The sequence below is a fragment of the Acipenser ruthenus genome, chromosome 1 (genome assembly GCF_902713425.1).
Source record: "Acipenser ruthenus chromosome 1, fAciRut3.2 maternal haplotype, whole genome shotgun sequence".
Lineage (NCBI taxonomy): Eukaryota > Metazoa > Chordata > Actinopteri > Acipenseriformes > Acipenseridae > Acipenser > Acipenser ruthenus.
This window is the reverse complement of record NC_081189.1, coordinates 21,876,160-21,892,824: the sequence shown is the minus strand read 5'-3', so window position 1 is coordinate 21,892,824 and position 16,665 is coordinate 21,876,160. Positions and strand designations below refer to the sequence as shown.

The following is a 16,665-nucleotide window of genomic DNA, read 5'->3' as shown; positions in this document are numbered from 1 at the left end:
ACCATCGCAAAACACTTTATCATTGGCTTATCAAACTTTTTTTATTTGTCAATTTGTCAGCTCCAAATGACTGGCTTGATTTGAAAGACATTATTTTACACAGAATGGGTGTTCCACGTAACTTTGTGGATTTTAGGAATCTCTTTTGTGTAATTACCTCAACAGATACTTAACATATCTGCCATTTTGGGACCAAGCATTCCCATCATGCACTGTAAATTAGATTTGCCAGCCCTGTATCAAAGTGTAATCATGAACCTCATGTTGATAACATACTCCAATCAAAGCTCCAATTAAAATGTGTTAGCTTTTCAATTTACACATAATCCTCAAAACAAACTGTATATTGTTCTAGTTCTTTGGGGTATGATGTCTAGTTTCACCAAGTCTAGTTTTTTTTTTTTTTTTTTAATATGGTGAGAAAATTCTTAAATGAAAAAATGTGAAAAAGGTGATTCAAAAGTGAAAAAGTAGATCATAATAACAAGTTCAGCAGATATTCTAATTGGCATACTACAGCAGTACATGGAGCAAATACTTTGACCTTTGCCAATTCATTTGAATGCAGAGGAACAAAGGCTGAGTGGAAGCACAGAATAATGTACTGCCTCAATATCCAGAGTATCACCAGAGTCATTTTAATCTAATAGCTGGTAATGTCTCACGTGGAATGGGTCCAGATATTTCTCAGACGATCCTTGGAGATGTCCGTTACATACCGTATCACTAAAATACCTGAATTTACTTTTGTTATTTCATTTCAAAGGCATAGTCAGTGTTATTCTTCTCTCTTTGGCTGTCATTTAAGATCAGGGTCAAGGGATTTTTCTGTCCCAAGCACAAAGGCATGGATAACATTTAACTGACAGGGCCACTGCAAGACTTGTATCACAAAAAATATGGTAAATATTATGCATAGCTATGGCCAACATTTGTGCATTACCCTATAGAATGAACTAACTTTGCTTCATAAAGTCAAATAAAAGCTGCTGAATAATGTTAGTTAACATATTGAATTACACAACGCTTTGTAGTTTTCCATATACTTAACGATAAACTGACAAAAATTAAAAAATGAGACATTTTGACATCTAACATGATATAATGTACTACTACATAATATATAATAGTTTTTTGATTATGTCTAGATCCTAAAATTGTAGGTGGTGCAAAACCTTTGGCCAGAGCTGTACGTGTATATTCACTAAAAGTAGTAATAGAATGAATTATATGTTTATTCGCTCAATCCTGTTTTTGTAATTGTTATCATACAAAAAGCCAGACGTCGAGAACTATACTTCACTACACAAAGTTCTCAACTTGAACAAGTATCATGTGAGTGATACGATATGTTTGTAAGAAGTATAAATGTTTAAATATGTTTGAATTATTTTGTCAATGAAAACAGTTAGATCACCACCATCAGTGAGTTGCTTTGTTAAGAAATCAACAATTTTACAAGAATGGCTTCAAAACTGGTACTATTGGTTTATACCAGTTTGAGCAAAAGTACTCGCTGGAATAAAATACAATTTTTTTCTTTTAAGCTAGTTGTTTGATCAATACACTTTTTTCTTTTTTTCTTTTACTCTGGCTATTTATAGTTGCAGCATAGAAAATCAAAACAGATAAGAACATAGTGAGCCATAGCGGTTTTTTGGTGTAGCATCTCTTTTTATGGTAATTTATTTATTTTTTTGTGCAAGAGCAGAAACAATTTTGCTGCAGAGTACGTGACTGTAAATTCAAAGCAGTCTTGTGCATCAAGTGTTTTCTGGTATTCTGCCAGTAATCAACCGATCGCAGACCTTTAAGTACACAGTTGAATTGCAATCGTTGACTCTTTCCTGACTAGAACGTCCTGATGGTTTGACAGCGTTGATCCTCATTGAGCCACATGATGGTTGGCAACCACAATGGAAAATGCATCTAATTTTATAACGATAAGGCCCAAGGTTTATGTTCTGCAATTTCACCACAAATCTGCAAAAATGTGTATCTGAGTTTTGGAACGATCTTAGGTACAACGTAAGTTAAGGTACAGTATTAACATCCATCCATCCATTACCTGTAACCACTTAATCCTATAGCGGGTATAGAGGTAGAGCCTAACCTGGCAGACACAGGGCACAAGGCAGGACTACACTCTGGATGGGGTTCCACAGAGTTACTACCCCCACCCAGAGTCAGCATATTTGTAATTTAATACCACTGCACATATTTGCAGTCGTTCAAGGATGTAATGTTTTTGAAAGACATAATAATGTCACCACATTGGAACAGGAAAATTATGCTTGTGAAATGTAGGATTTACTACCGCAGAGGAACACCAGTGTGATGCTCTGGCCTTTGTTTCAAATGATATAAATTCTATTAACTATGACTGGAATGAGTTAGGACGGTGTTTATAAGTGATTTTCTTAAAACAAAACAGTAACACTCTTGCTCTGCCTGTAAATAGTGTTTGTGTGTTTTGGTGGCGGTTGGCAGGGATGGGGTTAATTCGTGTCCCTGCCAAAAATATGTGAGAATGAGGCTGCTCCAAATAGAATAATTGGTGATGACTGAGAGCAGCCACATCATATAAAAGGAGAGATCAGGGCTCCATTAAGAGAGAGACTACCAGGGAGCTAGAACAAAGGAAAGGTACTGTGTGGATACTTTGAGAAAAATCTATGTTTGATATTGGTAAACGGCTTAGCCATCCAGTTTATTAGTTTACAAATTAAAATGTGTAGTTAGGAAGGAGTCAGGTTTTTGTTTTGTTCATTTTGTTTTGTGTTTAAATAAACATACAGGCCTGCCCTGTTTAAAAAAAAAAACATCTAAAAATAAAATAGATCTACCTTGTTGGAATGCTGTTTTTTTACACAAAATGACAAAGACGGTCATGCATATAGCAAACTCAACCCAGTTTGTCACAAAGACGTTACCACGATTCTATCTGCATAAGACTAACCAATCAAAAGTGTCATCTATAATGTGTTTAATTAGCATGACTCCACCCCTTCATCTTGTTTAGACAATAATACCAAAGAATACTGCAGGTTTTGAACAAAAAATTAAACATAAACTGCCCTTTGTTCATTTAGATTCAACATGTCTGCTGTTGTTTAATGTCTTAGAATGGAACTGGACAATTCTCTCTAGTTTTTTTCAACCATGTCCGTACATCAAAGAGGACTGTTCAGACAAACACATCTGTCTACTGGCTGTGTTGTCCAGTGGTTAAAGAATGTTTATATTTGTAGACAAGTATATGTAGCTAATGCAGTTTTGATACTGTTGATTATCTTTGATACATAGTACACATTTAGGATTTATTTATGAATTTTGAGATTTCTGTTCTTTTATATTTATGTAAATAATATAATGTCCTTATTTATTACGTAATAAAAAAGTAGTGTGTTAGATTATTCGTTACATATTACTTGTTCTATTGCTTTCTCTTGTCTTGTCCTGTGAAACAGCTGTTGTGACTACTTACTATTTAACTGTATGTCTGGTAATTCATTGTATTAAATGTGTCCAAACAGGTTTTTAAAATGTATGTAGTACAACAAACAAACAACTCTTAAGAATTGACTGGATATAGCAAATTGTAATCATTACAAGTCACAAGGAGTGAAATTTTAAAAAAAATAAACTTAAGTTACATAAAGGCTTTTTTATAAGAGAATAGAGTGTTAGTTGGGAAAAATGGACAATGTATATAAAACATTGTGTTGGAGAAAGAAAAGTTAACGAGACAAGCTCGTTTTTAGAAAGTAAATATTACTCCCATTGGAAATCGAAAGCGTTATATTATCATTATTGACAAAAGTAATATTACAGTAACAAGTTACTTAAGTTACCCCACCTCTGTCAATAAATTGCTGTATCATTCAACATACCATGCACTCAATGCAGTCACTTGCTAGAGAAGGCACATTTCACCTGAGACAAAATTAAAAAGGTGCTCCCAATAACACATAAAACAAGCATACAAACTTGGTAAATTGGGCCCTGTGAAATCTATTTAATATATAACAATCACACTGCATTTAAATATACTTTTTAAAGCTGTAGCACATCTTTGCCCGACATTAATGTTTCCTATATATGCCAGACCAGGTCCCCCGGAATTCCTGGTTGCCATGGTGTTGCAAGGCCACAATGTGTATATATTTAACAAGAAATGTATGTTGGTAAAAGCTACACTACCAAGGACAGAATTGTACTTTTCTGTCTTTATCAATTTTTTAAAGGGAATTGGTGCTGTTTTACTCTTTACAATGTATAGTAAATAAGAGCGTAAATTCCTTAAATTGGTAGAAATTCTAGCAGCTTTAAAGTAAAGGAGGAAAGCTAACACTGGAACTGTTTTTTGGGGTTTTTTTTGCATCGGTGCTGTATCCATTTTGAACAACAGGTCATGTTATCCACATCATTTAAGTTTCCTACTGAAATGATACTTTCCACCTTAAAAACACTTTGCAGGGAGATTGTGCATGAATTCCTGTGGAGAACAGATGCACGTCTAATGGACTGGTGATTTTCTCATCAATAATTCACTGGTTTCAGTGCTACAGATAATGATAATTTTAAGGCTAAGCATGCCCTTTTCGTAACAAAAATGTCTAGCAGAACATTATATTTCCAAGCCACCTACTGCATTTTGTTCAATTAATTGGAGAGCATGTACATTTCTAGTCATCTAATTAATCATTTACTTAAAATATGTATGCAGCCTTGCTTCTAATGTTCAAAATCTTATCAACAGGGTATCTTATTTTTAAGTGCGGGTCTCATGCAAGGTAAACTATCAACTGTATAATGGAACAAGGATTGACTTTTAATTTAATACATCATATGGGTATGTGGCGGAGTGTCCCGCCCCTGTATATATTTGTATTATTATTTGTAGTCTTGTTTACGGCACAGATCAAAGCGCTGCGTATTTGTTATTGTTTTGTTTTTTAAAAACCTCGTGAGGATGCGTGACTGATCAGCTGGTGATTTATTTAACTAGCTGACAGTCACGCATCCTTATTAAGCTCGTGCAGACGGTGACCATCTCCCGAGTTAATTAATTGATTAATTGTTGCTAATCGGGAGATGGTCACTGTATATAAACCTGCAGCTCTCTACCCTGGGGGGAGAGTGTATTAGGAGTGAGAGCGGAGAGAGCGAGGAGAGAGAGAGAAAACGAAACTTAAAAACAACTGCTAAACCTTATTTGTTTATTTGTTTGGCCAACGCGCCTTTTTGTTTTGTTGTCTGTTTAAATCTTTTGGTTTATTATTTAATAAAACACTGACCGGCGTTGCGCTCAGTTTCACCACCATCCATCCATTGTTTGGTTTCCGTTTACTTCCTGGTCCGTAACGTCACCAGTCACATGCCACTCAACAGCTGCTCGGCCACAGGATATCATTTATTTTGAGCACTTTGGTTGACAGAACCAGTCAGATGGCCCTCTTACCCACCCAAAAAGTTCTCAAGAAGACACTCTTATACCATCACAATTTAGTTCTGAAGAACTTTTTGTTTAGCAGGGAGATAAGGGAGTGATAATGTTGCCAATACTAATACAATAAAACAAATAAGGTTTGGTTACTACTTTAACTGTTGTAAGTGACTTTTAGAGGGTCCAAGTATCAAATACATACATACATAGGGCTCTAAATTGGCAAAAAAAGGGCAAGACCAAAATGGCCTTCAGTTCAATAAATTTGTAGAGGGCACCAAGGCCACTAAGCTTAAGCAGTTCTGTAGCCAGCCATGAAAAATCACTGAGGCACTTGCCCATGCAGTGCACAGCCCCCCCACCTCCACCCCACAAACGTTTTATAACGGGAAAAAAGATGAACAGTTTTTTTTTTTTTTTTTTTAATTTAGTAGTCGCCAATTTTTTTTGTTGTTGTTTTCTCCCCAATTTAGTAGTGTCCAATTATTTGGTTTAGGTCAGCTCACCGCTACCACCCCTGCACTGACTCAGGAGTGGTGAAGATGAGCACACGCTCTCCTCCGACCGCTTTTTTACACACTGCAGATTCACCATGCAGCCACCCAGAGTTACAGCGTCGGAGGACAATGCAGCTTACAGGCAATCCCGCAGGCGCCCGGCCAGACCACAGGGGTTGCTGGTGCCCGGTGAGCCGAGGACATCCTGGCCGACCTAACCCTCCCTCCCCCCCGGGCGGCGCTCGGCCAATTGTGTGCAGTCCCCCTGGTCGACCGTCCTCGGTCGGCAAAGGAATAGCCAGGACTCGAACCGGCGACCTCCAGGCTACAGGGCGCATTATGCACTCTATGCAAGTGCTTTTACTGGATGTGCCACTCGGGAGCCCCAACGGTTTTTTTCTGAATAAGATACTAGTAAATAATTAAGTACATGAGGTTCTAAATTTCAGGAATAGCAGTGATCTGATTGGCTTTTTTTTACGCAACATCATGTGCATATGATTTTAAATGTAGTTTGCCAATCTTCCTGTGACCACTGGCATCAAATTACTCATCTCTGTGACAGTCCAGCAGGGCAAGACCACAAAGCCGATCTTCAGACATGGAAGATCTTGTCGGGCCTTCAAATAATTAATAATAATTGTGATGATTAATTATTTCCTTGCATTAGAAGAGCAGTACTTAAAATGCAGCGCAATTCATTTTATTCCGCCACCTTCATTCTGCATGTTATTCGCTGGAGTAGAAAGGTCTTATTCGGCTCGTTTCACTTTTTAATAAAAATAGTCAGCAAAAAACATATTTAAAGTCAGGTACACTCGTCAAAAATAAAACCCCAAAACCAGAAACTATATACTGATATTAAACTGAAATACAGACAATACCAAACACATCAATCAAAGCAACTGTCTATATACCTGCCACTCAGAAAAGGAGAGAAGTGAGGGCTATACAGAGACTTGACATAAAGAAATAGATACAATTTAAGCATGCAGTATGTCGAGCGGCACACTGGCTCAGTAGCTGCAGCGCCCAATCCCCTTCTCCTCTGCTATAGACAAGCAAAATTAAAACAAAAAAACACACACTCCGGCTGTGAAATCACGTTTCAGCGTTTTTCAGGTCAGCACTTTAGAAATGTTTACGCCACTTAGAAGTGGTTTTCTTTCAGGTTTAACATATTTACTGTACGTAACTTGAATATGCTTCAATTGCCGTTATCCCCTTATTTTAATTTCCTTATTTTTTACCACGAAACCAAAATGGTAGGAAATACTATTCTACATTGTGTTACGATGTTTATTATCATTATTTGTCCATCTCGTGGTATTTAGGGGAAGTGGCCCCAGTGATCTGTTCCTTTTGATGTGGATACCGCTAGGACTGAAAAAGGAAACAATCTATTAGTGTCGGAAGTGTTTCTTATTGCATTTGTTTGTTCTGCTAACTGTTTGTCATTTGTGTTGTCAGACGAGTCAGCACTAAACTCGGACTACACTGCACCACTTATTCACAAACTGTTTGTTTTCGGGACTGTAAACTCTTGTTTTGCACGGAGCGATACACATGGCTGTGTAGTGCCCGTGCTTATTAGTTAAGTGTTGTTGACACGCAACCCAGCCGAATAAAGGAGCTTTTTTTTTTAACTTTAACTGTCTGTGTGTGTTATTATTGCACTGCACCAACTACACCTGTGTACTACCAACCACACGTTCACAGACACCCACAGTAATTGCTGCATGGCAGTCGTTAATTTTGAGCCCTGCATATAAAAGTCACCATAATAAATAAGAGGTAATATTACTGCGAAACAACTTCCTCTCACACTGCCTGGGCTTTGATACCATGGCAGTGGCAGCGTTGTACAATTACCAAAATAAAAGGTTTAACTGTTCTTGTACACAATGCCAAAACATCACCCCAGTATGACAGCCATCTTAGGTCACAGGTCAATATTAAGAGTGGCGGTAGAATGTGTCCAAAATACTGGACTGAAAATATGAGTTAAGCTTCTGAAATGGTTAATGATACATTAGAAGCAGCGGCAGTTGAGGCGGCTGCAGAGTTATTACAGCAACATATAAGCACACCTCACAGTGATGCTTAATAAATGTTAATGTTCTTTACAAGTCACATGCAAAATTCTCCTTTCATCATATGGAGTTGGGCAATTTAGCATTAAGAAGGTGGTGTTCTTTTGGATTTAAATATAAAAGTAACCAAATGATAATGAAAATGTACTCAATGGTTTAGCACCATGTGGAGCTGCTGCTGCCTGGCACTGATGGAGAGCTGTCAGGCAATGAGAAACCCTGCTGGCCAATTAGCAGGATAAGAGCAGACAGTGGACTGAACTCCACAGCCATCCTTGGCCTGGGATGAACCAATCAATTTCTTTCCAGGGAGAAAGCTTTGTTGCCTGGCTGGAGTACAGTTTTGCCCATGCCTAGAAATGTCACTGTCCCCACTACCCTACCCTATTTGGACAGATGAATAAATGCAGAACAGCAGAGGATGGCATAATTACTGCCCAGTTTACCCACTCAGAACCCTTGCAATTTTTGGGGGGTAAAACCAGGAATAGTGCATGGTATCCCAAATATTAATTTGTAGTACACTCCACAGTTACAAGTCGGAGGCCCATAATGACATCTACAAAAAAACATTTGGTTGTAAACACATACTGCAACAGGGCTACTTATTTTCTGCAATCGCAGAATTAGGTATTTTGGGAATGGAATTTTGCAGTGTTTTCTACTCGCAGATCCAGTTTTCTGGGTGTTTTTTTGCACTACACCCAGCCAGGTTGAGTTAGTTCTTCATGTGACTTCACTCACTTGTCTCTGCTGGAACTCAGCATGGCGACTGCACCAGCGAAGAAAGATATTTCAGCAAAAGACAGAGCTAAAACATTTTCTTATTATCTATATGATGATGGTGGGATACTATTCTGCAAATGTCAATACCATTAAATATCATATTGCCAGTTGTAAACACGTAGAGAACAAGAAAGCAAAAAAGACTGCAACAAAAAAGGCAAAGCACTGCATTCTTCTATGCTGAAAAACTTAGACCCAAGGTACTGCACTTAAGATGGGATTTCCCAAAGTACATCATCTCAATTAATTGCGTATTTCATTATTGTTTAACTTATTTCTTTCCACATTTAATAAAGCTGTAATTTCCAATGTTAAACTATGGCCGTTTCTTAATTAAATTATATTATTTGACGATTAAGAAATGAGCTCAAAGCTATTTCAAAGGAAGCTCAAAGCTATTTCAAAGGAAGCTCAAAGCTATTTCAAAGGAAGACTGTAAACATGATTCTCACAACAGTGCTGGACATTTGTTTTAATATAATTAAGTGGTCCTGCTTATTTTAATTTCAGCAATGAGCCAAGTGATGTTTATAAACATTATGACATGTGTCTTCAGGTGCTTTACTTAATATACATACCATATGGGAGATACTGAAATTGAAGAAGGAATCTATGAAAAAGATCTAGGGGTTTATGTTGACTCAGAAATGTCTTCATCTAGAAAATGTGGGGAAGCTATAAAAAAGGCCAACAAAATGCTTGGATATATAGTGAAAAGCGTTGAATTTAAATCAAGGGAAGTAATGTTAAAACTTTACAATGCATTAGTAAGACCTCATCTAAAATACTGTGTTCAGTTCTGGTCACCTCGCTACAAAAAGGATATTGCTGCTCTAGAAAGAGTGCAAAGAAGAGCGGACAGAATTATTCCGGGTTTAAAAGGCATGCATATGCAAACAGTCTAAAATAATTTAATCTATTCAGTCTTGAACAAAGAAGATTGAAAATTATGGCTTTAAATAAAAAAAGGAAATGGAGGTAATATTTGTTAATTTACAAAGTTTAATTATCAACATTATATTTATGGTCAAGTGCCAAATTGATGAAAAGTGTGAGAAAAGGAATTGGTCATTTTTGAAGAACGGAATTTGCTATTCCCCTGAATGGAAAATCAGTAGGCCTAGAGAAGGATTTGCAACACTGGACATTTTGAACAGCAGACTGCAATGCACTGTACTTGGATTTATTCAGGTATATTAAGGTACTACAAATTTATTGCAAAAACAATATTTATCTAAAATTATTTTTGCACCTTCAGTGCAGGATTATTAGCCTCTCTTTTACCATATGCCACATTTGCCAAATGAAAAATAAAGTAGAAATAGTGAACTCACCATCCCGTCTGTTAAGCTTGGCAAAGCCAGGACTGTGACTATCAGACAGCTGTGATGAACTATTAAATGATGTCTGAGGCGATGTAGGTACCAGTGGATCGTCACAATTACCTGTCAAGAGAAGAATATGGAAATCAGATTTATAAGCTACTGATTTGTATTGCTTTACAAAAAATAATCACATAAATAAATAAATACAAATATTTTGAATCACAGGTTTGAAGTTGATATATTCCAATAAAAAAAAATACTTTTAAATGACCAAAAATAAAATGTTTTATCAATTTATAATATACAGTGTGCAAACTCCTTTATATTGAGGTGTACTTTTAAATCACATTTCGATAAACTCCTTGCTAGGAGATGACATGTCTCTTTCAATATCTCTAACCATATTTATTTTCTTTGTTAATCCTTGAGGGGATGCTCTTATCCAGTTTTGTTTGCAAACCTCTCAACTGAAAATGACTGTTTTTTAACTTAAAGATTACAAAGTTCCTGAAATTGAACATCCACAATAAAATCAAATTACAAACAAACCAGGATGTGGGTCGACAAGTTTTGATCCTGGTTGAGAGAGACAAAATGCATGACAGACGTTCGTAAGCCGACGCAGTAACAAACAGCCACTTGCGTGGCTGTCACCCAGGTCAATCCTGCTTTACCAAAAGCAGTGTGAAATCAGTTGTATATCTTAATAAAAGTTTTGAGCCATTTGAAATTTCCAACTTTGGGATATCACCATAAATTATTTAATAGTTATATTCCTTTTAGATTTAATCCTACTACTAAGACTACGACGACTACGACTATGACTACTGCTAATAATAATAATAATAATAATAATAATAATAATAATAATAATAATAATACTCAATGGCAAAAGCATTTTCCACTGGTTTGTAAGTGTTTTTGATCTACTATACAATGAAATCAGTGGTGGGTGTGTATGAAAACTACCAGCACAGATGCTCCAGATAATCTGTCAACTGAGCATTTGGAAGGTACATCTATATAATAAATACAATATTCAGTGTGTAAATTCAGGCCTTTTGTTAAGTTTATTCCACCTGCAGTGTTGGAATTAGAAAAGAAAAGTTGTGTCAGCATTTATTTGCGTCACAGCCATATTGTTTGTTATCATTAAAGCAGATAAGAATTATTATTGTTTTTGTTTCTATTGTAAGACCAAGTTTTTGTACAGTAGTTCAAAGTAACATTACAGTTAAAATAGAAGGTTATTGCATTAAAGTATGTACAGTATTTATTGAAAGTACTCATGACTTTAAAGGTAATGTTGCATTTTACTCACCCAAAACACATTTTACTCACATAGGGCCTAATTTACTAAGGGGCACACGTTATTTAGTGATCAGTTTAAGATTGCAAATAGACTAATGAGATGAGCTGTATTCACATTTACTAACAGGCATTCGTGTTAGTGTGCACCTTAAAGTAATCACTGATTAATGCTGATGGAAACCAGGCATTTAGCACTGATAGGTGCGCTATTTAAAGCGCTTTTTCTGGGATGACAAATATTTGGCATCATGGAGTCATTGCTCTACAGAGGTTACAGATACAGAGGTTGAATGGTTTAGGTTCCAGAGCTGTAGAAAATGAAAGGAGGCCTTGCAGGAGAAGACAGCACATTTTCAGCCCCATCAAACTCTTCTAGGCCTCACTGAGGAGATGGTGGGAAGGTATCGATTGAGCACTGAGATTATATTAGCTTTGTATGCTACAAGCTGATCTCGAGCCAACAACTGCCAGGAGTAATGCTGTGTCTGGTCTAGTGAAGCTGCTGTGTTCATTACATTATTTAGCCTCTGGCTTTTCAATCTACTGTGGGTTCAGTTGCTGGGCTTTCCCAACCCAAGCTCACTGGGAATTATATTACATTTCCCCCACACAGGACTGGTTTACAGGACTTGAAAGTGGGCTTCTACCAGGTGGCTGGCTTCCCCAGTGTGATGGGTGCTACTGATTGTACTCACATAGCACTGCCACCACCAAGTGAGGGGAGCATATTTTCCAAAATAGGAAGCTTTTGCATTCTCTGAATGTACAAATGGTGTGTGACTCTCAAATGACAATCCTGAATGTGGTTGCTGGCTATACTGGTACTGCCCACAATAATTATATACCGACATAGTGGTCTGTTTGATGATTTTGAGACTGGAAAATATGGGGAAGGGTGGCTGTTGGGTAGGTGTTATTACATTCCAGGTGTTAATGTTGTTGATAACTGTAACTTTGCAAAAATCTTGTTTACTTGTTTATTAGGTGGTGCCAGCTAGGGGCTAAGGCCATGGCTTTAACCCCTGTGACTGATCCTAGCAGTCCAGCAATGTTTCAGTGTAATATAGCACACATGTGTCTACACCCTCGATCACTGAGCGGACATTTGAGCTGTTGAAAAGTCGATTCAGACATCTAGACAAATCAGGAGGGGTGCTACAGTATAGTCCTGCAAAATGTTGTCAGATCGTTGTTGCATGCTGCATTTTGCACAACATGGCTTTCAACAATGATTTACCAGGAGATCATGTTAGACAACCTTCCCCCTGATCCACCTATGGAGCCTGCTCTGCTGGGTGATAATGAAGGACAGGGAAGAGAAGTGAGGCTACGTATCATCAATCAATATTTCTCGTATAAGTATAATAAAAAGAATACAACATTATGCCATTGCACAACATAAATTTTATTGTATATGCATTAAAGGAGAAAGGAAAAAGTTTTTTTTTTTTTTTTTTTAAAGAATAATTCAGCTCGCATGTCCAACATATGTAATGAGTGTAGTGGTTCTCAACCAAAAAAATCAAGGCATATTTCACTTTCTCAATTGCAGTAATTATTTAACACGTGATTTTTTAACATGTACATACTATCATATTTGTGACAAATTAACATTATATAAATGGAAAAAAAAAACTTTTATACATAGTGGAGCATCTGCTTATTATTTATTTCATCTGGACTTTCTCCCAGGAGCATTTTTGTGTGATTGATTGGGCATCCCTTCTCTCTGTCTTCGTAAAGTAATTCTGCGTGTGTGTGGAGGACGGACATTTGGAATTGAAGATGCTGAGGGTGCAGCTGTGGTTGTCATTGAAGTATCATCCTCTTTGGTGGATGATGTGTTGCTGCTGTTTCTGATCGTAGTATTTATCATCTCCAGACCTCCAGTAAGTGAGGAATTCAGTGCTGTGATTCCTGCTGCTATATGTTGATTTTCATTTGACATATTAGCTGACATCATCTGTAGAGCTCTGGTATGCCCTTGTAAAGCTTGTGTTTGTCTCTCCACAGCCTTAATGAGCTTTCTTAGAGGTGCACGCTGGTTTTGGATAGCTGTAGCTTATTCTTGCAGATGAACATTCATATCGCTAAGTTTCAGGTCTAACAGCTCATACTGTTTCTGTTGGACTGCATTTTAGCAATCTACTCCTAGTCCTTGATTTTCAGGGATTACTTCACCTTCAACTGGTGATCTGAATGGAACAGGCTCCAAATTGAGAGTCAGCTCCTGGTCATCTGGGTTTTCATCCCCCACATGTGCAGGAACATTTGGCTCCTGAAAAGTCTGTTCATCCTGCTCATCTTCCGTTGTTACCCCTGGTTCATCTTGTGACGGATTTTGATCTTCCCCTCCTCAGCTAGAGGCACCTATACTATAATGACATTTTTATTTACCTGTAAGTCCAATAATTATGTTTTGGTATTAACTTACTTCCATTCATAATGTGTTAAAATAGGCCAGTAACAATTACCTCTAAATAAGCTTTTAAGGGCAAGAACAGCCATAAACTTTCATGAATGTTATAATTTCTTAGAATTTTTAATACTATTTCATAACATTGGTACACATAATTGAGTGGTTAAAATATATATTTAAATTCGTAAATCAGATTTAAATCAGATCAGATTGACATTAGATGTTATATGTTGCATAATTATGAAATACACTTTAGAAAAACAGTTAAGCGGTTTGTGTTATATGTCATTTACCTGTAGGTTGTGAATCATCCGCAAGTCAATGACACCCCTGCACACCTCGTAGTTGTTCTGGGAGAGGATGCTTTAAATTGTCCTTTCCAAGCTAGTCAGCTCCACCTGTCCTGATGGGCCTCCTCCTGGGCCTGTAACCCCAGACTGGTTCTGAGCAAGCGTCTGGAAGCAGCAGTTTTGGAGGAGGCTGGACCAAATAAGCTATTATAATTTGAGACAACCTCCTCCACTAGAATTTCAAGCTCATCTACGTGAAGTTTAAGTTTACATTGCCTCTGCCTGTCCCCTGCTGAGGCCTGTGCCTGTTGTCCAGTCATTTTGCCAATGTAAGCCACCTTCACCTTTCACAAAAAGTCACTGACAAAAATATAGGCCTGCACTGCTAGGGCCTTTTATGTCCTGCCTCTTGGGAAATTTCTCCGATTATCGTGCGCCTTAAATTACCACTCACTATAAATTAACACGCTCTGTATATTTAACGCGTGTGTGCTATGGCATATAAATTTGCCAAATAGCACTGTGGCAGGGCGGAAGCCCTACACATGGGAAATATGTAGTTTTATTGTTTATTTTTGCATTATTTGTTGTAAATTGATTTAATTAATTGTTTAACTGCTGTGGTGCTCCGCCGGGGACGATTACCTGTCTGCGTTGAGTAGCAGCTGAAAGCAATCGGCTGTTCCAGCAGGCAGGTGGGCGTGTCTCAGCGGAGCGTCAGTATAAAAACATAGAGATCACTATGATCGGGGCTGCTGCAAGGCCTGCCATTTTCACGGCACCTTTGATTTATAGTTTGTTGTATTGTGTTTTATTTTGAGTGTTTGTACAGTCGTGTATCGTCCTCTGTGCACTACCATCGCTGGTAGCGTCACATGACATTATTGTTTACTTTTTGTTTATGTTTATTGATTACATCCCGTGCGCCTGTGTCGGCGTATCAACGTCAATCTCTCTACCTCAGTCTCTTCTGTGTTCTCCTCGGCCGCCTGAGGCAAGTACACCAGGACTCTACCACAAGCACACGCACATATTAGTACCTTTTCTGTTAGTAAATCAGGTGGTAAAATTAGATTTAGTGCGCACGTTAGGCTCACTAGTTAATGGGCAGACTAAATCTGAATTTAGCGGCAATCAGTAAATGATGCCCATAGTGTCCAAATTGGAGAATAAATTACTCAATGACCCAAAACCTTATTAGGATCAGGTCGACCCCATCAGCTTAGGGTTAAAATTGACATTTTTAGAAACCCGTAATCTTTTCGTGTTCAGCTTGGGGTTGTCTTGTGAATGACCCCATCGCGATGCAGTCAATTCACTTCCCAAAGCTGATCTGAAGAAGAAGATCCATCACCAGAAGATCCGACCATTCCTTGATATCAAAGTGAGACTACTTTGAATTACTGATCTGAGTTTTCATCCCTTCATGTCAAAGTGATGTGTTAATCTAGGCTACTTTGGAAATAAAACAAACAAACAAAAAATATATATAGCCTTTTTCTGAGTGATCTATGTTTAGGCATATAAACATAGATCTACATATGGGTACTCCCACTTTTTCAGGCAAAACAGTTCATTTTCATTCAGAAGTAAACCTGGCCCAGACCTCCATTAACCTTCCTGTTAATGCCGACTCTGTTATCTGGGGTTTGATATACATATAGGACATGAAGTCAAATCAGAAATCTGTGACTTTTACTTCAGGAAGTGTTAGGAAGTGTGAGCCCTTATAGTTTATAGTTAGACAGAGACTTGTAACTCTATACATGTCTCACTTTGAAAGCTGCATCCCGTTTAAGCAGACATCCCGATTATCAATATCCCGATTAGGCGGCGCCGACTGGATTACATATTGTAAGAAATTACAAAGCTACTGGATGTGACAGTGGCTAAATAGATTTATAAAGAGAGAGTACATCTAGTACTTGTACTAGTACTTACTGCTTTATGAATAAGCAGCTTTGAAACAAATCACTGACCTTGATTTTCAGGGAGTAACAAAATCTCTTGAGAGATGGTAGCCTTAAATGAGTCTAGTTTCTTCCTCCCACTCCTCTCCCCTCCCCTCAAAAGCAGTGACATCATAAAGTAGACACTTCTACCAACAATGCTAAGAAATGACAAGAGTATTGTGCTTTTATAAATTGCACACTTTTAAGTGATAAGGATTAAGGCTACATGCAGAGTAAATAAAGGCAACTCATTTTATGGTTCAGTGTAATGCATCAAATCTTTAGATTGCCATCAACAGTCAAGACTGTATATTGTTTCATTTTTTCTTGGTAATGTCTCTGCTGAACTGCAATCTCTGTACCAAAGGGCTCTCCTCCCCCATTCTTGGTCAGGGTACAGAGAAGGTGTTTGTTTCTAAACCGTTCTATAAATACTGGTTAGCTACTGTACAGTATTCAATACAACATCATTTAAATTTTTTTTCAGATTTTTTAGCTTTCTGTATTTTTTTGGTATTTAGGATGTTTTATTAAGACCAGTTA

At 37.5% G+C, this 16,665-nt stretch overlaps 1 protein-coding gene across 1 annotated transcript in view; it reads right to left on the bottom strand.

Moving 5' to 3' along the window:
• The window catches only part of LOC131736818 (contactin-associated protein-like 5), a 113,185-nt gene that overhangs the window by 73,062 nt on the left and 23,458 nt on the right, over positions 1 to 16,665 (bottom strand). The window contains exon 2 of the mRNA XM_059021998.1: positions 10,160 to 10,270. Coding sequence (XP_058877981.1) covers positions 10,160 to 10,270 — 111 coding nt within the window. The remainder of the gene's footprint in view (positions 1 to 10,159; positions 10,271 to 16,665) is intronic.